The sequence below is a fragment of the Cicer arietinum genome, chromosome 4 (genome assembly GCF_000331145.2).
Source record: "Cicer arietinum cultivar CDC Frontier isolate Library 1 chromosome 4, Cicar.CDCFrontier_v2.0, whole genome shotgun sequence".
Classification (NCBI taxonomy): Eukaryota; Viridiplantae; Streptophyta; class Magnoliopsida; order Fabales; family Fabaceae; genus Cicer; species Cicer arietinum.
The window spans coordinates 5,766,785-5,791,062 of NC_021163.2; the positions used below are offsets into that span (position 1 = coordinate 5,766,785).

General features: G+C 29.8%; 4 protein-coding genes and 1 long non-coding RNA gene across 6 annotated transcripts; 2 read left to right on the plus strand and 3 right to left on the minus strand.

The window, feature by feature from the left end:
* The first annotated feature begins 4,186 nt into the window (after positions 1-4,186).
* On the plus strand, positions 4,187-6,478 carry LOC101492300 (pectinesterase-like). The gene is made up of 2 exons (XM_004495634.4): positions 4,187-5,310; positions 5,447-6,478. The coding sequence occupies exons 1-2, from the start codon at positions 4,296-4,298 to the stop codon at positions 6,181-6,183; spliced, it is 1,752 nt and encodes a 583-aa protein (XP_004495691.1). The 5' UTR covers positions 4,187-4,295; the 3' UTR covers positions 6,184-6,478.
* A 2,050-nt stretch (positions 6,479-8,528) lies between these two features.
* On the minus strand, positions 8,529-11,293 carry LOC101491967 (probable pectinesterase/pectinesterase inhibitor 21). The gene is made up of 2 exons (XM_004495633.3): positions 9,435-11,293; positions 8,529-9,331 (listed from the first exon to the last, which is right to left on the minus strand). Exons 1-2 carry the CDS (start codon positions 10,510-10,512, stop codon positions 8,622-8,624), a joined length of 1,788 nt encoding a protein of 595 aa, XP_004495690.1. The 5' UTR covers positions 10,513-11,293; the 3' UTR covers positions 8,529-8,621.
* Positions 11,294-11,905: 612 nt separating this feature from the next.
* LOC101515329 (pectinesterase-like) lies at positions 11,906-15,420 on the minus strand. Its single transcript, XM_004495969.4, has 2 exons — positions 14,469-15,420; positions 11,906-12,709 (listed from the first exon to the last, which is right to left on the minus strand). The coding sequence occupies exons 1-2, from the start codon at positions 15,388-15,390 to the stop codon at positions 12,009-12,011; spliced, it is 1,623 nt and encodes a 540-aa protein (XP_004496026.2). The 5' UTR covers positions 15,391-15,420; the 3' UTR covers positions 11,906-12,008.
* Positions 15,421-18,215: 2,795 nt separating this feature from the next.
* On the minus strand, positions 18,216-22,741 carry LOC101491656 (glycine-rich domain-containing protein 2). 2 transcript variants are annotated; one of them, XM_004495632.4, is made up of 8 exons: positions 22,551-22,741; positions 22,345-22,462; positions 21,846-22,244; positions 21,092-21,373; positions 20,351-20,874; positions 19,828-19,952; positions 19,477-19,640; positions 18,216-19,000 (listed from the first exon to the last, which is right to left on the minus strand). In XM_004495632.4, the coding sequence occupies exons 1-8, from the start codon at positions 22,739-22,741 to the stop codon at positions 18,485-18,487; spliced, it is 2,319 nt and encodes a 772-aa protein (XP_004495689.1). In that variant the 3' UTR covers positions 18,216-18,484. The 2 variants fall into 2 exon arrangements, 1 of the variants encoding a protein (XP_004495689.1); XR_003472484.2 differs by having other exon boundaries at positions 18,884-19,000; positions 19,477-19,645.
* On the plus strand, positions 21,981-22,982 carry LOC113786298 (uncharacterized). The gene is made up of 2 exons (XR_003472485.2): positions 21,981-22,121; positions 22,347-22,982. It is a non-coding gene; the product is annotated as an uncharacterized lncRNA (long non-coding RNA).
* Positions 22,983-24,278: the final 1,296 nt, after the last annotated feature.

The window sequence follows — 24,278 nt, forward strand, 5'->3', positions numbered from 1 at the left end:
ATTTTTTTTATTCACCCTTGGAGTTGAATACCTCATTTAAGAATTGTTTTTGATACAATCCAGAAGAACACCTCTAGTTCCAACAAAACTCTAATGTTGAATGGGCTGTGAAATTGTCAACATACATATTATAATCATCAATAATACTATAACAGATAATATTTTTTTTAAAACGATCAAAAGTTATTATTGTATAAATTATATCTTAAAAATTTGATATTAATCTATGATAATTTACTATATCATCACAAACATTAGAATTAATATTATATATATTTACTATTAACATTAACCTTGACTTATCTTATTCACATAAAAAATTTATAGATTAATGGAAAATTTGTAAATCTATACGGTAGTATGTTTTTAATAAAACAGTTGATTTAAAAATATTTATTTGATATAATATTATTGAATTAGTATAATTGTTAATATTTTCTTATAATTGTAATTTTTTGCACTCCTCAATTTAACATGAGAGAGAATATAAAGAATGAAATCAAATTACCTTGAAATCTGGAGTCGTAATAGTCATCCCCATATTTGACACGAAAAGCATCATAGTTCTTCACTTTGGGGATCTCTTCCAAGGAAGTTTCCGAATGGAATACTAAGCCAAACAAAAGCCTTAACTCTTTCGGTACATAACATGCAAAGACACCAACCTATGATTGCACCCCAATCATGGCCCACAAGGTACACTTTTTCCACATCTAGAGAGTCATAAGTCCAATGACGACACCCATAAGGTGAAAACAAGTGTACCTGGCCATGAATTCGAGGGCTTCGGTTTGTCCTTATGTTTCATCTAGCTACTTTTAATTTAAATAAATATAAGTAAATTAAATATTATTAAGACAATAAAACAATGAATTATAGTAATAGTTATATTAAATAGATTTATATATTCAATTACTTAAATAATTAAATAACGTAAAATAATTAATCAAGAAAGATATCTAAAATACTAAGATATTTAACATCCTCCTCAAATTAAAACATGTTTATTATATTTCGAATTTGAAAAATATTAAGAAAGAAATGCCCAAAAAAATTAGCTAAAAATAATTTAAAATGCCAACAATTTATCGATTAAAAAAGAATTTAAAATGCTGAAAATTCATCAACAAAATAATGAATTTTATCTAACTATCTCTGATCAATGAATAAAAGTTAAATGCTAATGGAGTGTTTTGAAAAAGAATATCACAATTTTTTTTTTGAGACAATTTTTTTTTTTAATGAAGTCTTGCCTTTTTAGTTTGATTATTATTTTTATCAAGATCTTTATCCTTGATTTTCACGTTATTCTCATGAATTCTTCAATCAAAACATTTATTTTTTTGAATCAGACGCTGTTGTTGAAATGCCATTTAGTAATTTTTTGTTGTTGCTAAAAAATCAATCATATATGCATTTGACAAAATCTTAACATTAAGAATTTTGAACCATCCACCATTTATTGCAACTGAAGAAGAGGAACCGTTGGTGGCGACATATAATTTTTTTTAGAGCTTTAAAACAATGCTTATTTTTCATGAAAATATGTTTAATACTATAAATTACTCAATCTTATAAATTTTGAGGATGGTTGTATTGTTGATGATTCCAATACCTCCACATCTATTTTGTGGCCTTAATAAAAGAATGCACATTTCTAGCAACTTCGAGTATTGCATCTATAAAGTGAATTTGTTGCACCAATATATATGGTTATAAGCCTATTCTTGTATGTGATGAGTGTCTTCTAACAATGAAGGGTGGTTGAAAAAATAAATCAAGTTCAACATTAAATAGAGATATGTGTAAGTTGTGTTGTAGTACGGAAAACTCAAGTACCAAAATTATTCAAAGATAATTCTTCATAAATGAGTTAGGTATAACACAAACACCTACTAATATCTACTAACATTGCTAGAATAAAGACGACTACGGTGGTTATAGGTCACAAATCAACCTATTGTAGAAATATGTTTAAAATAAAGATTCGATAATATATAATAGATGACAAAATTAGTGAAGAGTCAAAAGAAAATGCGACGTTTTCTTTTATAATTTTTGAGTTATAATTCCTAATATTTGAATCGAGATTTAATACTTAGGTACTTGTAAATTATGAGCGCCCTTATTTTTTATTTTGATATTTATTATCACTACAACATTTTGGGTTTATTAAAATAGATATTTTTTTAATGATAATAAATTGTTCTTGTAAATCAAAATAGTCAACAATTTTATATTTTATTAGGGTAACGTATTAAACTTTATAATATTTTATACAACAGTTCATAATTGTTTTTGTAAAGTACAATTACCATGATTTTTGTAGTTATTTCTTTTAACTAAAATTTTGAACGTTCTGGTTTCTTTTATATTACTTTTTTAAAATACCAAAAGCACACAATCGTTCCCGTACAAAATAAATATGATCGTGTAAAATGAAATCTACAATTATTCAAACACTCGATTACGAGTTCAGTGGCAAATGACACGATAGAAAATGAACTAAACATGTAAATACATTTCAAATGAAACTTTAATTAATTTATTTGTACAAAACATAACAACTACCACATAAACAATAAAATCACAAAAGAAAAATAAAGACATTTAACTCATTAAATTCAAAGCTATACATATCTTGAAAAACAAAATTTTGAACATCCTTTTTGGATTTTAAAGGGTGGCACAATAAATCAACAAAAGTATTAAATATTAACTAATTAATGACTAATTTATAAGAACTATTCGTAAGAACACATAATCAAGATCACCATTTAAGCAACGTCTCTTTGTGTCTATGGTGATCAAGAATACCACAAAAAAAAGGAATTCAAGTTGCCTCAATACAATCACCACCATAGAAGAACTTGGATGAGTCAAACCAATGTGCAACCTTTGCATTGAGGTTCCAAATACCAGCCCAATTTACATGCTTTGTTTTTTCTGAACCATGTCAAAGCTATGGTATTCAGCATAGAAGCAAGTGTCCATGCCAAAAGGCCTCTCAATTGTTTGCCATGGCATATAACTATCAGTATCAATCAAATCATCGTGTCCATTATGACAGTCCTATAAATGTTCTTCTATGGACGGGTGAGGTACACCTCGTTGTCAAACCTCACTGGGTAGAACTTGGGATCAATCACAATGGAACATATTTCTTAAATTTTTATAGTCTTTAATATTTAATCTAATTGGTGTACTTATCAATTTTTTTATAGAAATTTTTGTATTCTATATTAATTATTAAATTTCATACTGTTTTAAAATGTTATATTTAATCTAACCATATAAATTTGAAAATTTGGTGACAAAATTACCACATATAAATTTGTTAAAATATATTATTATTATTATTATTATTATTATTATTATTATTATTATTATTATTATTATTATTATTATTTATTTGAACTAAAAATTAAAAAGTTGAAATGGGCGGAAATATAAAAGTATATGGCGATGCCACTTTTAAATTTTCTAAATTGGAATATCCTTGCTTTATAATATATATAATAGATAAATTATATATATGACTACTCTTGTTAGTTCATAATTTTTTATGGGACTACTCTTGTTATTATTGAGATCATAATATTGTAATCCTTGCAAAAAAAAAAATTATGAAAAAAAATTAGAAAATTTATATGCTGTCCAAAATAAGGAAGACTTTGGGATCCTAAGAATAGCTCATATGAGTTTTTGTTCAAATTTTGGCTTGGTGAAATAATGAAATTGTATACTTATTAATTTTTCAGAAAACATACATATATATATATCCCATATCTACGGTCGATATCTGAAAGTCTAAAACTAAAAAGTATAAACTATAACTTTTACAGTTTCATTATATAAGAATATTTATTTATTGGTTGAATAAAATGATAAATAAAGTCAATCCTATTAAACAAAAAATGTATTGATTGAATTAGTTACCGAGTTTAACTCCTATAGATGGGAGTAACTACATCAACCATCCATTATGTTAAGGAACGCAAATTATGGTACGAGTTTGAATGAATAAACAAATTTATTAGTGAAGTACGAGAAATTAGAAATGATCCTAATTTTGGTAAATATATGTTGTGTGGTTTCCGTGTTTGAGCATTTATAGGAATGAATAAGTACCAGTCATTTTTGTGGTGTGTATGAGTATAAATAAGTATGAACATTGCATAACAAATATCAGGGCACAGTCTCCGAATAACATTTGGCGGAGGATAATTACTTTGTCCTCACAGCCAACTTCTTTCTCATCTTCATTTTTGTAGTCAGTGGCTCCTCCTCAAAAAATGTCTGGAGGAGATGCAAACAAAGGTAGGAGAATCGCCATAATTGGTGTTTCTACCTTGTTATTGGTGGCTATGGTTGTTGCTGTTACCGTTGGTGCAAATCGCAATCAAAATGGTTATGATGATGATATTGAAGACAACCAAAGGAACCATATTGCTTCAACAATGAAAGCAGTTCAAACCATCTGCCATCCCACTGAATACAAGAAGGAATGTGAGGAAACCCTTGTGGCTGAAGCACAGGCTGACAATGTCACGGATCCAAAAGAGCTTATTAAAATAGCATTCAATGTTACTATGAGAAGAATTAGTGAAAAAATTAAGGAAACCGATCTCATGCACGAGGTTGAGAAAGATCCTAGATCCAAGGATGCACTTGATACATGCAAGCAACTTATGGATCTTTCTATCGGAGAATTCACAAGGTCACTTGATGGTTTTAGCCAGTTTGATCTTCAAGATATGGACAAAATCCTCATGAATTTGAAGGTTTGGCTTAATGGTGCTGTCACATACATGGATACATGTGTGGATGGATTTGATAACACTACTACCGAAGCTGGTGCAAAGATGAAAGAGTTGTTGACATCAAGCATGCACATGGGTAGCAATGCTCTTGCCATTATTTCAGATTTTGCTGACACTCTTGCCGATTGGAACGCCACTAAGGTTTTTGGACGTCGTCTCCTTCATGATTCTGAGACTCCTTCTTGGGTTGATCATCGCCAACTCATTGATACTAAGACAAATACATTCAGACACAAGCCTAATGTTACCGTTGCTTTAGATGGTACCGGTGACTTTAAGACCATCAATGAGGCATTGGCTAAGGTTCCTGAGAAGACCAAAAAACCATTCATCATCTACATTAAGGAAGGTGTTTATTCAGAGTATGTTGAGGTTACCAAGCGTATGACACACGTTGTGTTTGTTGGTGATGGTGGCAAAAAGTCTGTTATCACTGGCAACAAAAACTTTATCGATGGTGTTAACACCTACAGAACCGCCTCTGTTGGTATGTCTCTTTCATGCATATACTACTACTACCTTTATTGTCTTTTCATTTTCTTTTAATTTTTATTGTCCATAATGATGAGTTAATAGAGATTTTGATATATGAATTAATGAGTACTTTATGTATATGATTACAGCTATTCAAGGAGATCACTTTACAGCCATTAACATGGGTTTTGAGAACTCAGCTGGGCCACATAAACATCAAGCAGTGGCACTAAGGGTTCAAGGAGATAAGAGCATCTTCTTCAATTGCTCAATGGATGGTTACCAAGACACACTTTATGTACACACCATGCGTCAATTCTATCGTGATTGCACCATTTCAGGTACCATTGACTTTGTGTTTGGCAATGCACTAGCAGTCTTCCAAAACTGCAAATTTGTTGTGAGAAAGCCAATGTCAAACCAACAATGCATTGTGACCGCACAAGGAAGGAAGGAAAGATTCCAACCATCAGCAATAGTGATCCAAGGAGGTTCCATTGTCTCTGATCCTGAGTTCTACCCAGTGAGATTTGACAACAAGGCCTACCTCGCCCGCCCATGGAAGAACTTTTCTAGGACTATCATCATGGACGCTTTCATCGATGATTTGATTCATCCTGATGGTTATTTGCCATGGCAAACAATTGAGGGTCCTTCCGGCATGGACACTTGCTTCTATGCTGAATATCATAACTTTGGCCCTGGTTCTGACAAGACAAAGCGTGTACATTGGGCTGGTATTTGGAACCTCAATGCAAAGGCTGCACATTGGTTTGCACCATCCAAGTTCTTCCATGGTGGTGACTGGATTGAAGCAACTGGAATTCCTTTCTTTTCTACCATTCCTGATCACCATAGACACAAAAAGACAATGCTTAAATGGTGATCTTGACTCTGTGTTTCTCCCAAGAGTACTTATAAATAATCACTAATTCATTCTTTTGTTGATCCATTGTGTCATTTTGATACCATTCTTTAATTAAAATATAATTGGCTCACATTTTCTCAAGAGATGCATAGCTTTGCATTTGATGTAAGTTAATGCCTCTTTTTTGTGGTTTTATTGTTTAGGAGTGGTCGCTGGTCTGTTTTGTACAAATAAAAGAATTATTCAAATTCTTTTGCAACTTATGTCATGTGCCATTTTGCAATCGAGTTAAAATTCACCGTTTGAATTATAATTGCACATTTCAATTTCAATCATGCTATTTGGATTGTAAAATGAGATTCAAATTTTGATTTTAAATATAAAAAGGAACGTGTCTCCTTCATAGTAACCAAACTTAATGTTAATACTGTCAAGGCAATTAATTCTTCCAAGTTGTTTATATTCTCATCATCAAATTTACCAAATCAAATAACCGATAGAATTGGCCAATTCCAACGGTCATAGACTTGTTTGTTCCAAGAGTTCAATAACAACAACAAAAATTATGTTTATTTTACTCATAAATTATTAATAATAACAACAACAACTAAATTCTTTAACATAATCATAAGTCAACAAATATACAGCAACACATTCATTGATTTCTAAATAACATTATATTGATTCAACAAAAACAACATAAATACTTTGATTACAAAATAACATTTTGACTATTTCAATTGCATTGGACTCCAATATTTTGTCACAACAAAAGCATTGCCACTAATACCAAGTTGATCCCAAAACATATTACAAACTCAAACACCATTTCATTGAAATCATAAGTCATCTTCTTGTACTACATAAATCATTTATCAGCTTCACATTTTTCCTCTTCTATCTTTCAATCTTCAAATCTTAGTAATCAATAATATTATCATCAAGATGACTTTAACTGTACACGAATTCTCTAAATAATGCAATACCATAAAGATGATTTTAGGAACAACTATAAGATGACTTTTACCGTAAAGAAATATTATGAATTGTTAATATAATCATAATAATGGAACTTTTTAGAGTTAAGCGCCAAATTTAACCTCAAAATTAAGTTAACAAACAAAAAGTGAATTATACTTAAAAAGTATTACAATTTCATTAAATTAGACTTAAAAAGTATTATAATTTCAATGATAAATATTTATCCCTTGTTATTTTAATATTCAATAATGGTTGAAATTGAAGATAACATTTTCGATTTTTTTTAATGTTGGTTTATTATTAGTGTTCTCGTTTCAATATATAACAATAATTATGAAAAATAAAATAGTTAAGTGATATTGATTTGCATATATAACAATAATTAGAGAGTAGTATAAAAAGTTGTGCAAAAAATTTCAATGGAATAAATTGTCATTTTTAATCTATAAAATTTGACAATGATTAAAACGAGGAGAGCAATGTTCGTTTTTTTTGCTTTTTTAGTTATTTTAATTCTGATAAGGTAGTTAATTCTTCTTCTTTTTTTTTTTTTTTTTTTTTTTTTTTTTTTTTTTTTTTTTTTTTTTTTGTAGTTGTTGTTTTCTTTTTTACATTGTATTATCATTCGTATCCTTTAAAATTTGATAATGGTTAAAAATAAAGAGGACAATATTAGCTTCTTTTTTTATAGTTATTTCTTTTTTTATATTGATAGTTAATTGAAATGTTGTTAAAAGTGTGTTACTAATTCTCTTCTAAATTAAACCATCCGTCTATACAAACCCTAATACTTAAATGCACAAAATAAAATAAACATAAAAAATTATTTGTAGTTAAACAAAATAATTTAACTTATATACATTTTCAGTTGAATTACAACTATCCAATGTAAAAAATATTAAACTTGTATAATATATAATTATTTTTAAATAGAAATAAGTGATGAAAATATATATAGTAAAAAATATTTTACAGAGTGACTACGTGTAAATTAAGTTCTACATTTAATATACCAACTATGAACTACAAGTACTCATGCATGTGAAAGATGCAAAATAAAAGAGAAAAGATGTACAAGTGTGAAAATTTACAAATTCAACGTCTTATAAAAAAATATATATAACACGCACACGCACATATTTGTCTTGGTATAAAATTCAATATTGAAATTTCAAAAAGAAAAATAATCAATTATAACATACAAAATAGTCTTAATATGAAATCACTTGAAAATAAAATCGTCAAAAGAGGATTCAATTTACATCAATAGTGAATCTATGAATCCGGTAAGAAATCATAATCATTTATAATAAGAAATGCAGCATAAAATAAATTAAACTAACTTTTAATATATACAATTAATTAATTAACTGTACAAAATATGGCCTTTGATCCTAAAATATACTTCTTTCGGTGCATTTTATGAAAGACAATTGTATATATCTTATAAAAAAGACGAAAAGAGAATATTTAATTTAGTGTTTGGAGGATATCTCTCCAGAAGAGTAAGGAACTCTAGTTACTTTAATCCAATCATCACCATGAAAGAATTTATATGGTAAGAAAACACTAGCAGTATGTGATGTAAGATTCTTGATTCCACGCCATTTTACACGCTTTGATTTATTTGAACCAGGACCTTTATTCTTATACTCAACATAAAAACAAGTATCCATTCCAGTAAGAGTACCATTTGGTAATTGCCATGGCATATATCCATCAGGCTCAATCAAATCTCCAATGTAAGTTTTCATGAAAATTGTTCTTGAATAATTCTTCCACGGACGAGCGAGATAGGCTTTGTTGTCAAACTTCACATTGTGAGTATCAGACACAATGGAACAACCTTGAATCACTATTCCTGATGGTTGATGTTTGTCCTTTCTACCTTGTGCGGTCACGATGCATTGTTGGTTTTCTAATGGTTTTCTTACAACAAAAGTGCAATTTTGAAAAATAGCCACTGCGTCACCAAAGACAAAGTCAATGGTACCTGAAATTGTACAATCACGATAAAATTGACGCATGGTATGTGCGTATAATGTATCTTGATATCCGTCTATTGAACATTTGTAAAAGATTGATTTATCAGCTTGAACTCTTATGGCTACTGCTTGATGTTTTTGGGGTCCAGCTGAATTCTCAAATCCTATATTGATGGCGACAAAGTAATCTCCAGCAATAGCTGTAATATACATTAATTCATGCATAAACATTAGTATATATCAATTTTTATTTTATTTTTGCTATATTTTTATTATGAAATAGTACATAATTAACATACGTACCAACGGTGGGGGTTTTATAAGTGTTAACCCCATCTATGAAATTTTTGTTACCAGTAATTCGTGTCTTGTTGCCACCATCACCAACAAACACAACATGAGTCATTTTCTTTGTAACTTCAACATATTCATGATAAACACCTTCCTTAATATAAATAACAAATATTTTTTTGTTCTTCTTTGGCACATGCTTTAAAGCATCGTTAATTTTCTTAAACTTTCCACTACCATCTTTAGCCACAATCACATTAGCCTTAAGTTTATAATGATTTGCATGAAGGAGTCTACGAACACCAACACTTGAACCATCACCAGCCCAAGATGGAACCTCAACATCATCGTGACCAAAAACTTGTTCGCCCACATCATTATTATTATTATTATTATTATTATTATTATTATCAATAAGACGACGTTCATTGTTTGTCAAATTCAAATCCAACACACTTTTTGCCAAATCCGAAATTATGGCAAGTGCATTACTACTCATATGCATTGATGTTGTTAAAATATTTTGCATTTTCTTACTAGCATCGCTAGTTGTGTTTTGAAAACCATCTAAACAAGTTTCTTGATATGTAATTGCACCACTTAGCCAAACCTTTAAACTCACAAGGATATTTTCTAAATTGTTGAGATCAAAAGTTTTTATTCCCTCAAGTGACCTTTCAAATTCACCAATTGAAAGATCCATAAGTTGTTTGCATGTGTCAAGTGCCAATTTTGCCCTTGGCTCCTTCTCCACTTCATGCAAGAGATTGGTTTTCTTTATTCCATCACCTATTTTTTTAATGGTGACATTGAAGGCTAATTTAATGAGTTCTCTTGGTTCCGTTGTGTTGCCGGCTATTTCTATTAGGTTTTCCTCACATTCTTTTTTGTAATCGGTCGGTTGACAAAAACTTTTCACCGATTTTATGGTTGAAGCTATGCGAGTCTTATCATTGTTGTTCGTTGAATCATCGTTGCGAGTATTAATGTCTACACTAACCGTAACGGCAACCACCATAGCCACTAGTAAAAAGGTTGACATTCCAATTATGACGATTCTCGTCCTCTTTTGTGATTTTTCCTCTATCATTTTGATACATTCGTATGAGCATAACACGAGTTTTTACACTAGCAATCAACAATTCACATGCGAATTTTACTATAACTTTTTATTTTCTAATTGTGTTTATGAACATTATGTTGATATATATTATGATGTATATCATATATGCAAAAGAAGTTGTGTTAAGAGAAGTGAAGGGAAAAAGTTTTGTTGATAAGGTGATGGCAATCCTCCGTCTAACTATGCCGGAGTGTGCATTTTTCTGATTGGTGTCCAAAATAGAATTTTCTTTGTTTGTAGATTAATTAAAGAATGGTTTAGAATTGTTGGTTATGGTAAATATGAGGTTTAGAGTCAAAAGCAAGATTAACTATTTTTTTCTATAGAAAAATGGAATTGGGGAAGCCACATATATAATGTATAGAACCCTTTCTGGTTTGTGTTTTATTTAGAAATTAAGCTAATTTTATGGTGATAATTAGTGGGTAGATCTAGTGTCTCTTTTTGCCATCAGTTTGTATCCTCTTACCGAGCACAAATCTTCTCAATTTTTTAAAGAAATGATCATAAAAAAGTTCAATTTATGTTAATAATTTTAGAAATATGTATTTTTATATCTTTCGTACACATTAAAACAACAAAACAAAATTACACGGAAATCCAACTCCAAATAGTATCTTCAAATAAAATCAATCTAATAAGGCACACAACAATAATATATATACACACAAAATTTTCATACCATCGTCTAATACTTTATTTTACTTTTATCTCTCTACTTCTATCATATTATTAATATATTATATCATTTTTTTTCTCTCAAAAGTATATACATTCTTGTAAATATTCACTTAACATTTTTCTTATTCAAAATAACCATATGATAATAATTTAGTACTATACTAAATTATATGTGATAATAGTAGTAAACAAAGTTAGTCTTTATATGAAGTTGATAAATCATTTTGTAGAATTTTAAAATGATATTTATCCTCTGTTTTATTTTATGATTTAAATTTTGACTTTTCATTGTTTATTCTTCATATTTGCATAATTAATCGTAAAGTAATTAAATCAGTGAAACTTTTTAAGTTTTTGATGCAAAAAGTCAAATACAAAGTCTCACCAAAATATACAAGATTCTACCTATATATATTAATTAATTCAAATTCAGAATATTAATTCAAATTCAAAATGCGAGCTCTTTAAAAAATAAAATTATATATATATATATATATATATATATATATATATAACAAAATAAAGTCAAACTTTAGTTAGCTAATTGGGTGGTTAAAATTGGATAATTAAAGAATAAAAAGTAAATTATAAAATTAGAATTTAATATAAAAGAAAGCAAGTAAGAAGGAGCATAAAGAGCGTTCAATGTTAAATTTATCAAAAAAATTAAGCCATTAAATTTCTGAGTGGCATCAATTAAATAACTTTTATTTAGTTTATATGTATGTAATATTAATTACTCCCACACTTAAATTCCAACAATTATGAATGAAAAATAAAAATCAGTGTAACCCAGCTCTGAAAGGCACCCCTGTGACAGGCAACCAGTTGTGACCTTGTATAAATTTATAAACCGTGAATTCATCAGCATCTTTTTCATCAATTAAATGGTACCCTTCCCATGTGACCCTATTACTAGTGTTTGAACCTTTTCCCCAATTACCATACTCTGAATAATACAGAGTCCTTAATGCAAATTCCCCTGACCATTCCATCCAACCCTTTGGATCAATTAAACCATCCATAAAAGATTTCATATAAATTGTCCTTGAATACTCCTTCCAAGGCCTACCCAAATATGTTTTTATATAATTATAATTATTAATTGCATCACCTAATTCACTAGCTGCTACAATGCAACAATTCCATATAGAGAACCCTGTGTTTTGATTAGGATCTGTTCTTCCTTGTGCTGTTATTGCATTGAATTGATTTTGCATGGGGAGTCTTGGATACATGTTACAATCTTGGAATATTGCTGCTGCATTGCCAAATATGAAATCAACTGTACCATAAATGTCACATTTTTTGTAGAATTGTCGAAGGGAATGTGCATATAGTGTGTCTTGGTAACCTTCGAAGCTACAATTGTAGAAAACAGACATGTCAGCTCCGTTTCTTACCGCAACTGCTTGATGTTTGTTGGGTCCCGCGGTATTTCGAAATGTTATGTTCATTGCAACAAATCCTTTTCCAATTACAGCTGCACAAATACTAGTACCGATCAATATTTGGTACATTAGGCGAGTGTCCATATTAATTAGTGTTCACTTTTTCAAATAAAGTATAATGTTCATGATTTCATCAGATGTCACTTAAGTAATAAAAGTTTCATGTCCAATTTCCTCAAAAATGATTGTAAAATAGTCGTTATATAAATAGTATCATTTTAATAAATAATAATTTCTCTAACCACAAAAGTAATCTAAATTTGTTGTCCAAAGAACATTTTTGATGCATTATCAAAAGTTACAACCGCCGTGACCCAATATAAATCCAAGAAGATAGATTTAGACCCTAATAACTTAAGGACTGTCAACTCTCTTACATTATGAGTCACTATTTTCTAGAAGGATCTAAAAGATTCAATCATGGACAAAAACTAAGGTAGACTAACTTTATAGGTGGTTAGCATAGAATAGTGCTAAAAAATCACATAAATTTTTTTGTGAAGATCCACAGTACTCTTTATAACACGCATCTTGATTTTTAAGGTTTGGATAATGACTCAATTGAAGTCAGTTAGATAAAAATAAATATGTTCCTCAAAATTCAACACATCTCACTGACACCAATTAGATTATCATCTCAAGTATAAAGACGGAAAAAACTGCTAACTTATACTTCTAAAGAGTGTCGTCTATCGTTTTTGAAATTCCAAGTGATTTTTAAACAAAATTTTACTGTGTACCATGTATCAAGTAGTCCTAAATGGTTCACTTTGAAATTTGCCCTAATGAGTATTTTTTTTAGAGTGACTGAATATGTCAATTTATATTGGTTTTTTCTAGGTTAGATTTGAAAATTTATGGATAATTTGTCCACCAACCAATGAAAATTGACCACGTAAAAAAAATTGCACTAAGTTGTGAATATAATTTACAAATTTACTTATGTGACCAATTTTTATTAGTTGATAAATAAATTACACACAAATCTTCAAATGTAATCTAGGCCTACTGTTTATATTCTACTTAGAGGTAGAGAATTGGTGAATGTAATAAAAAAAAGTCTAGTTTTTAGAGTATTTTAGCGAGTTTGGATCCTCTCAATTCAAATTTCTCTCAATCTCTATCAATTATTTATATTTCTTTTAATTTTACTTTTTTTCAATTTTTTTCTTTTGATCGAAAGTTTATATCGTATAGTTCATGTATGTAATGTTTTGCAAATAATTTAAAATCATTAATTTGATATATTACTAAGATATATCAAAATTAATATCTTATATGTATTTTTATTGAACATTGTTGATCTTCATAAGTTTCAACAACATATTAAATAGTTTTAAATTTATGTAAAATTTTACATGCACGATGTACACCATATATAAGCTGTCGATGCAATGAAAAAAAATAGAAATGATTACGAGAGATCGAGAATATCCAATTTGTACTTTAACCATTAGTTTAGTTTCTCTTTTACCTGCATTAAGTACTTTTCCAATCCTTATACCATCAAAAGTACTTAAGTGTATTTGAATTTTTTTACAACAAAGTTAATAATTAGTATTATTAATATATATTATATATTTTGCTAAGAGTGAGAAATAAATATGCAATCTTATCACTCCATTCTATAACTTTTTCACCCTAAACCACAAAATCAACCTTGTATCTCATATTTGATATTAGACGACACAAGCTATGTGTGCATAAGGGGACCTTAATGCTTATAAGTGTAAGTTATAATGTTTGTAAACATTATTGAAGTGAATGAGTTTGAACTATTAAATAACTTACCAAAAGTTGCAGACTGAAAAGTGGTCCAACCATCAAGCACACTACGACTACCAGTGATCACAGTCCGATTGATTCCATCTCCAACGATCATCAGATTCTCTTTGTTCTTAGCAATAAACACATACTCATTATAAATCCCTGCAACAACATAAATCACATAGTACCCATTGTTGGTACCTGTTTTGTTAGGTGCAGCATTCACAGCATCATTTATAGTAATGAAATGTCCAGATCCATTAGGATTAACAATCACTTTTTTTGTCACCGTTACATTGTCCCCATAATTTGTCTCTACCAACTTTCTATTATTCATTGTTGAATCACTTCCTTTTCCTCCAATTGCATTGATATACCATCCACGTGTGAAAAGAGCAAGAGATGTGCTATAAAGTTTGATTCCATCAGAAAGATGGTTTAATAAACTAGTTGTAATTTTTGGATAAGGATTTAAATCATGAAAACCATCTAAACATGTTTGATGATTGGTTAAAACAGCACTAAGCAAGGTTTGCAAATCATAAACTTGATTATTACTTATAGTGGTTTCTATGGCTTGGATTACATTGGATAAGAAACCAGTGTTTAATTCAGCAAGATTAAGACAATCCTCAAGTACAAGTAATGTGGGATATGGAATGATGGTGAAGTGGTTTTTAAGATAAGAAGAGATTAATTGAAAAATTGTGTTAGTTATTGATAAGGATTGTTGAAGGAAGAAATTGCATTGGTCATGAATGGATAAATAATTAGAAGGCAAAGTGGTTGTGCAAAATGATGGGTAAGGTGTAATTTGACAAGTGGTATTTGGGGAGGAAGGGAGAGAAGCTAGAGAGGAGGGAGAGAGGAAGAGGATAATAAAGAGGGAAACAAGAATGTACAAGTATAAGGTTGTTGATGTGTTCATGTTGTTATTAGTGACCATGGCAAATTGGTGGATGGATGTGTTTGGATTTAAACATATGCTATTGCATATTTATAGTTAGCTTGGTTGTATTAAATTAACTATTTATGCAGGGTTCAAAATCTGGTCGAGAGGAACAAACGGTGTAATTAATTGTTATTGCTTGCATTGCAGTAATGAAATGTGTACTTGTGGGCATTGTACTCACATAGGGTATGCCTCACATTAAATTAAACTAGATCTCACTAAATCTCAATGGTTTATAAACTTTAATTACTTCATAACATAATTAATGCACTAGGGTGCCATAAGATACGAATATGTGTCGATACATAATTTTTTTAAGTTTAGGATATAATACAGTCTAGATATGTTAACACAAGTTTAATTTAATTTAAATTTATATATATATATATATAGAGGTAAAATACTTGTAAAGAAAAAGTCATTAATTATTCTTCATTAGTATAAGTTAAAATTTAATTGTGAGTGGTTATCTTACATCGAGTAAGAACAGAAGAAATGTTGGATATATAAGAGAGAAGATTCATATATCTATTGTGTCAAGGTTCTGAATTGAGATATAATGATCCTAGATGTTTAGTTCATTACTAAAATAATTAAAAAAAATATAGTTTCTAAGTTTGATTTATCAAAAGAAAATTTGTATTTGTGTATTTGTAAAATATCTCAAAAGTATCTGATAAAATACTTTTTTAAATAAATAAAATAATATTTCAGATACTTCTAAGATACATATACGTAGAGTATCGGAATCCGATACATATCTGACACAAGTACGTCTCCAATTTTCAAGTATTTTATAATCAAATTTGTTACTCCAATTAGTTTAAAATTAAAACTCTATTTAAACATAAAATCATCATTAATGTTTGTCAAATATACATGTCAATCATAAAATTATCTTCATACAAGGACAAAACGATCTCCTAATTTTATGAAATTAATTTTTTTTAATGAAATGTTATATTTGTATTTAGAGTAAAGAAAACTTAGAATGCAATGTGATGTATCTCAGTTATTCGAACAAAGATTTAACAATCTAAATTTTATATCATATTTTAATTTTATTTGAATAAAAATTTTAATTTTAAAATTTAAATCATTTTATCTTTGATCAAAAGGTCGAGATAATACTTCGTGCAGTCACATAATTGTAATGGATAATTCAGATCATAATCTTGACAAAACCTCCTATATTATTTGAAAGAAAGAAAAGTCCAACAAAATCATTTAGTAAAATATTTCCATAACCCAACTTTGGTTTGGCGTATGAAGAAAATGAATATTGGATGTTGTTTGAGAAAGTGAATCCATGATAGCAAGTATTCTTAAACCATGCTGGCAAGTCGCAACTCCCACGTTATGTTTTTATATTCATTGTTCACAAACATGGTAGGAATATATATGACGCGTAAATTTTGATTTTTGAGACCTCCGGTCAAATATTAAGAAGTGTTTCTCATTATAAATTTATAAGTTGATTTCAATAATAAATAAACGAACAAGCAACCTACTATTTTTGTAGAAGCCTAGCTTGAGCTATTGGAAGGCATGTTCAAGTTTCATCGTGCCAACAACACATTATCACTTTAGTTAAGTTCTAAGGCTTCATTGCAATTTAGCATCTTCATGCACCGCAATTGTGTAATGTTAGTCACTATTTTTCAATTACGTGAACTAGATTTCCAAAGTATTCAATTGTTGTTTATAAAATAAAACATAGTATCCCATTGTTACGACCTTATGTCAAGCGTTTTCAAATTGGTGTACTTTGGGGACAACTAAGACTGACTTATGCCACAAAAATATTATTGTTAAAAATTGGACGGTTTGTACCCAAAAAAAATTGGATGGTCTATTGACATAGAGACTAAGTAGAAGGATATTTGGAGAACAAATTCGTGCAATTGAAACTTGGAAAATCAAAATTGCACACTTGTGGATTTGTAGATAAAAATTGCAAGTATGTTAATTGTATAATATTATATTTGGTTTAATAATATATTTATTTTATTAGGATATGAAATATATTAGCAGCAAAAGAAACATAAAAAAATCAATCTCACAAAATTATTTAGTTGAACTATAGGATTTAACGCTTTTGTTAACTCAAGGATTTAAGACTTAAGAGCATAACCAAAATATGGAGAAATTACGTACGTCCATCTCTAGCTTTAAGAAAAAGTATATTTGATAACAAAAACTATGCCAATTGGCACCCTAAAAAAATCTTATGTAGTGCACATTTTTTAAATATTATCTTATTGATATCATATTCAAAAGTTGTGGTGTATAGTCAATTCATATTCTTTTTTTATGAGGTTGTTTCTCTTCTGATCTTCTCCACCTCCTTATTTATTGTATGCTCCGCTTGTTTGAGTTCATATTGATTCTGTTTTTTCTCTACTTAATTTATTTCTAGTTAGTGATGTTAGATGTGTCAGTACCTAAAAGCTTGTTCATTAGTGTTTTCTTATTGTTTTCAACAACAACAACAAAATCTACCACATAATGCATTTATAAAAAAAGAAAAGAGAAATCTACACATAATGCATTGTTGGCGTTCACTTTGCTAATGTATTGTCAAGAAAGGATTAATTATTCTTAATTACTTTTAACTAGCGCACTGTTAGAAAAATATTATTTATACATACAATAGATACCACTTTCTTAAAGAAGCACTATTTAAGATAGATCATTATCAAGGGTTTTACCTTCAGTTGAACTTAACTGCTGATAACTGGTCCAATTTGGATTCTTATTTTTAAAATATCTCCACAATTATATACATAAGATATTATATAATAATTAAAAATATAATATAAAACTAAATTTCAGTGACTCCATTGAGTTTGAATATACTTTGTACTTACATTCAACCACGGTTACAAAAATGCTCACAATCAAACCCGTCCATAATTTAATTCTATTACACAAATTTTAATTTATAACCTATGGTGTGTTCCAAAAAACTTCAGGACTCGGAATTTTGAATTCCTAAAAAATATGAACAGCTCAAAGAAAAAAAAATTCAATAATAATAATAATAACAACAATCAAGCAAGCTAAAATTGGAAAGCCAAAAAAAGGCTTAACTGATAATCCCATGCTTATATAACTTGTCACTGCCTTCCACTGCTGAATGACTTAATGCTGGCTGTCTTTTGATTTGATCTCCTGCATCAATTTTCATAACAAGCCCAGCATTCCAATACCAAGGTTGAAGATCATAAGGTGAATCACCAAATGAAGATGGATGAAGTATCACAGAACCTAAATCCTTAGTACCAAACTCTGCTTGCTTTAATCTTCTCCTCACCAACAAGCCTCCTACATCTTGTTTTTTCATTTCAGATATACTTTTCAGTATTGAAATGCAAAGGAGAAGCGTCAGTACCGCATCTTCTTCTGGCAATACTTCAATGACCAATAACCGCCAATTTAGAAGAGCTGTTGCTTTTCCATCTGGGTTGTCTTCGGTGAAACGTACTAGCGTTAGAAAATCGTTCTCGTCCTCCTCTGACTCGCTATTCGTTTCTTCACTTTTGTTCTTTGACTTTGTTTTTTTCACTTCATATTGCATTTGCCTCCCTTTCAATAACTTCACCTACAAGTCATGATTACAATTTAGGCCAACTTATGAAAGAATAAAAAATAATAATTTGGACATGTTTAATAGCATGTTTAGATTCACAATCGCAGCATATAAATGCGCGTCAAAATGGAAGCTTGTAGTTGTAGCTTCTCCATTTACTTCCTTGGGAATGGTATTAGCATAAATCCAAACATAGGCTAAATTGCCTTATTTGAATTTATCTACTACATAAGCACTTATGAGACTGTTTGGGAGAACTTATGGAAACAACATATACGATATCCATAAGTTGTTTTCAATTTGTTTCCATACGCTCTCCAAAAAAGCTTATTATGAAAACAACTTATAGCATATATGAAAACAATTATATTTTGTTATAGAAATAGCTTATAAACATGTAACCGGCGGTTATGCTATAAACACTTAATTAAATTGTTTATCCAAATAGGATATTTATACATATATATTAAGCGAAGTCTTGACTATACCGATGACTCTGGAGATGTCTGACTTGTTGTTAAACTAAATGTGAGACTTGATACTGATAGTGATGAATCCCACTGTATAATCAGTTCATCTCCTGTTGAAAAGCACCATACGGCTTTACATTGTTCTGCACATTCCTTTGGTGTTGCAGTGGCCACAACCTTCTCTGTACTAGACAAAAACAAAAAACAAGAAAATGTTTCAAATTTGCTCCAAGAGGATAGAAGCAACAGTCACCGTCTTGCATTATGATTTTGCTGTCAAGCAAGTATTGTAAATGGGGAAAGTAGTTTTTAAAATTACTCACATTTGTTATCATGCCTAAATTTATGTAACATTTATATAAAACATACCAGGAGCTCTACCAATGGAACCAGCAACGTAAGACCAAGATCCTTCGCGTATCTCTATAATCCTATCTTCCCATTTTATAGCTGAAGGAGTTTCACCTCCTCTTCTCCAAAATCCTCCTCCTACCCTGCAATTTTATGATTTGTTTATGAGTAAGCACATAACAGTATCACGATTCACGATATTAACTCTACCAACTACTTCCTCTATTTCAATATGAATGTCATTTTATAAATGTAATAAAAAAACAATTTGACTCCCTCTTCGTATGTTCAAGAAAATTAATAAAGTGATCTACTAACTACTTCCTCTAAATTAATAGTGTACACTACTCACAACTCATTATACTTTCACCATACATTTTTATGACAATGTTTATCACGCAGTGACTAATAAGGATAATTTTGTTTTCTTTAATTGTTTTCATTAATTGTTTTCTTAATATGTGAAAAAACCTTAAATGACTTTTATTTTTGTAATGGATGTAGTGTTTCTTAATGTATAGATAAAGCTTTGGAAGTTCACCTCATTCTAATAACAAAGCACACCCTCCCTGCATGATCAAGAACTGTGCGACACAACCACCGTCCTTCTTGTGGGCGATAACTATTCATCTTTAGAAACACATCGGATATCATCGCCCCTGAATCATCCGTGACTCGATCGGGCACACATTTCAACAGGTACGGTGCCTGAACTGGTGGGGTAATTGACACAACAACATTCACCTGTTGACTAACTTCCTTTTCCAATGATAAAGAATCAGCTCTCAATAGATCATTCCACCGGAACGAAACAGTGTTTTGAAGGCTACTTCTTTTTAGACAGTTACTACCACCATGACGACGATATTCGAGCGTAATTCCCTTGGTTCCAAACTCGCAGTAAAGTTGCCAGGCTTTTTTCCATGAATCAAAGGGGAAATTAGAGACGGCTTCATCTAACTTTAGATCACTATGACACCTGATCATTCGGAGGCGTAGGAAATCACGGACTGTATCCTTCTGCAATGCCTCTATTCTTGCCTTTAGCCTCGCAAACACACAAACCTGCATTTTAAAAATTACTACATCAAGTTCATTGTTTTGCAATACTCTCATATACATGGCTATAATGTTCTTTACATAGATTGTTTGACTTATAGTTGCAAGTTGCAACACTACCATTCATACATTACATCAAATACATGTTTGGGAAGCGTCCTCATATTAATATGAAAATAATACAACAGTAAAAGATGAGAGGAAGAGAGTATATAAAACTAACCTCGAGTAAAAATCTTGGGAGCAAGGACCTATATTTTGTATTGACATCTACCTCTGATTCTTCCCAGGTGATAGGGGATTGGATTGAGATAACACCTTCCAATGTCAGAGGAACATTTCCACCAGCTTTCACATAAGGTTGATTGAATGCCCTATCCCATAATTTTGTGGTTTCTTCAAACTCCTTTTCCTTCACAATTTCAGAAATAGTTGCAACCTTCTGCATATTATCATCCTCTAAGGCCAATGCTTTCAAATCTTCCATATACACTGTTGGATAGCTCTACTCCATTAAGAAGAAGAAAAAAAGGATATTAACAAAAGTAGCTATATGTTTGGTTCCACATTTAGACCTCCTAGAATCACGTTCAGGTTATTCAAATGTAATTTGACCATAAACAATTATGTTTGACTTCCACTCCCAAAATCAATTCTACCTAAATGCTAATATGTCTAGCTTTTGCAGTAACATGGAATCAACTCTCAAATTTCTTGACATACATACACACACAAAAGCAATTCTTATCCAAACCATTCAAATATAAATCACAGTACATTCAACTAATTTTCAACATAATATCAATTTTAGTCAAAAACAATTTGACTCACCCCACAACCAAACACCCAACAAGTCAAAAAGGGAAACGGATAGAATGTGTACAAATAGATAGGGTATAAAATTATGAACAACATCAGCATTTAAGAGAGATTGAAATTTGAGGCATAACAAAAACAGAATGAAATTAAAGACAAACCTGGTGGGTCAGCCACATCAACAAAATGTCCGAAGTAGGTACAAAACGCGAAGAAGGTTCAGAATTGAACCTTTGTATCATAAACAAGAAAGCTTTATATCTCTGTCTCGCAGCTATTAAATAAACCAACTCACACCTATACGGCTCCAAAAACTTAGAACACAACAACCTTTGATTTTCAACTTCCTTGAAAACATCATCGTTCAAACTCAAACTAAAAGTTCCCTCAGAATCCATGGAATCAGAAGTTGCCTCATTCTCAAACGACTCGAAAGGGTATTTACTGTTCCAAATTTCTCTGCATCGCATCAACGCATATTCTCTATTCTCTTCGTCAAAGATAGTAACTCTCCCAATGAGTTTCGAGAATCTTGTCTCACAGTATTCCCTGTAACTTACCTTAACCATTTATATGAACCAAAATCAGTTATCGAATAAGAAATTTCATTTCTATTTTTTTTTTTATAGTAAAATGAAATTAATGATAAAATGAACTTACAGGGTTCAAAGTGTGACAGAACCAAACCCATTCAACATCAAAGGGAGGAAGAATCATAGGAAGTGAAGAATCTAGCACCGTCAGATCAGAAATCAACGGCATCCATAGATCACGGTACCTGTCATAACGCGCCACCGTGAGATGAGATTGTTTTATTTATTTATTTATTTATTTATTTATTTTATTTTTAAAAATTGATCGATCACCTTCTTATTGCTTCCACCGTAATGAGTGTGTTGTGAAGCCATTGAGAATCTGCAACGGTTCTCAAGAACGTGATGTTTCGCTTGGCTGCTGAAACGAGATCGATTCCGAATTGTATTGCGGAGATTTCCGGTATCTCACCGAGACTTCTCGACGACGATGTGGTCGCGGATATTTCGGAATTTTCCGACATCGTTTAATTTATTAATTTTGGTATAGTGGTAGTTGAGTTAAGTGTGTAAGATTAAGATGAGTATGAGTTGAAGGGGAGACTAGAGAGAGAATCATCGTTGTTGTTTTTTTCATCAATCACAAAATCTTAGTACTTGTAGTTCAAGTGTTGAAATTAATTAATTAATTAATTAATTCATCAACGTGTTGTTGTTTTGTTGGAACTTGGAACAAAGAGAATAAATGATAAGACTTGACTTCAATGGCAGCACTTCCAATTCATTATAAGTGCCTTAAGTGAATTCTACTTTGCTAATTCCACAACTTTTTCAGCTACTTGCAATTTCAAAAATTTTGGTGTTTATACACCTTCAGAAATAAAAAAGTTAACTAACATAAACATAATCTATAATACCAGGATAATTTCTAAAATATATTTATAATTTTTTAATAATTATATTAATATAATAAAATTGAGTAATTTAATGTATCACATAATCAAGTGGTTGTAATATTTGAGTTTAATGCATTTCTTAGTTATCGAACTAATGCATTTATTAAATTATTAAATGTCATATTTTTTTAAGAGTTTTTTATTTTCATGAATTGGTATGAGTTTAGAGGCTGGAAGGACAAGACACAAAATTTATGTTGCATGAATTAAATTTCTGTCAAAAATATTTTTCAATTATGTTTTTTTCTAGTGCACAAGAGTAAAAAAAATAATTTGATTCTGTAAACTATTATTGATCGATATACTAGACTCGATGTGGATGTGCAATTTACTTTAAGGATCATAAAGTATCATAAAAGAGATTAACCGGTTAACTCATTTGCATTCAATAAACATACATTGGTGGACGCGAGTCGAACCTGAAGCTTTCTGTAATGTACAAGATATTAAATTTATGTGTGCAATCGTCAATTTCATTTTCTTGTTGTCCAGGATTTGCAGTATATCCTCAACAAAAGATTTAACACATAATCTAGTGATACATATGATAGGTTGATTATATCTTAAATTGAGATCAAATAAGATGTTGAATGAGTGTTGACAAATTATGTGCATCTATATTATTGGTGTTACAATTTTAAATTACACATCTTTCATTCAAAAAAAATTAAATAAAAATAATATTAAAAAAAATTAATATATCTTATTAAAAATTAAGACATATAAAATAATATTTTATATATTTTTGTTGTTTTTATTTCATTTTAAAAAATTAATTTCATAAGAACTTAAAATATTAATTTAATTATTTTAGCTAAAGTTAAAAATTATTACTAATATAGATAAAATAAAATTTAAATTTGGAGACATTACATAAATCATATATAGAAATACTCATTATAATTTTTAAGAGTGGATACAATTCAAATAAATTGTTGCAAATATTTTAATTTTATATTTGAATATTTATTTTTATCTTGTTTTAGAGTTCAATAATGTTTTTATAATATAAAATATGACACAAATATAATATTATATAAAATATTATAAAAGTTACGTTTTTTTTTATAAAATGTCAAATTATGGTTTTTTTTTTATCAAATTT

What these genes read in the sequence shown, in the direction of transcription:
- LOC101491656 (XM_004495632.4), bottom strand. Translation starts at nt 22,741, where the DNA reads ATGTCGGAAAATTCCGAAATATCCGCGACCACATCGTCGTCGAGAAGT. An exon ending in ACGGTGGAAGCAATAAGAAG is followed by an intron (nt 22,463 to 22,550) that starts GTGATCGATCAA and finishes GCGTTATGACAG; the next exon opens with GTACCGTGATCTATGGATGC. An exon ending in TGCTTTGTTATTAGAATGAG is followed by an intron (nt 19,953 to 20,350) that starts GTGAACTTCCAA and finishes ATAAAATTGCAG; the next exon opens with GGTAGGAGGAGGATTTTGGA.
- LOC101492300 (XM_004495634.4), top strand. Translation starts at nt 4,296, where the DNA reads ATGTCTGGAGGAGATGCAAACAAAGGTAGGAGAATCGCCATAATTGGT. An exon ending in CTACAGAACCGCCTCTGTTG is followed by an intron (nt 5,311 to 5,446) that starts GTATGTCTCTTT and finishes ATATGATTACAG; the next exon opens with CTATTCAAGGAGATCACTTT.
- LOC101515329 (XM_004495969.4), bottom strand. Translation starts at nt 15,390, where the DNA reads ATGGTCACTAATAACAACATGAACACATCAACAACCTTATACTTGTAC. An exon ending in TTTTCAGTCTGCAACTTTTG is followed by an intron (nt 12,710 to 14,468) that starts GTAAGTTATTTA and finishes GTATTTGTGCAG; the next exon opens with CTGTAATTGGAAAAGGATTT.
- LOC101491967 (XM_004495633.3), bottom strand. Translation starts at nt 10,512, where the DNA reads ATGATAGAGGAAAAATCACAAAAGAGGACGAGAATCGTCATAATTGGA. An exon ending in TTATAAAACCCCCACCGTTG is followed by an intron (nt 9,332 to 9,434) that starts GTACGTATGTTA and finishes TGTATATTACAG; the next exon opens with CTATTGCTGGAGATTACTTT.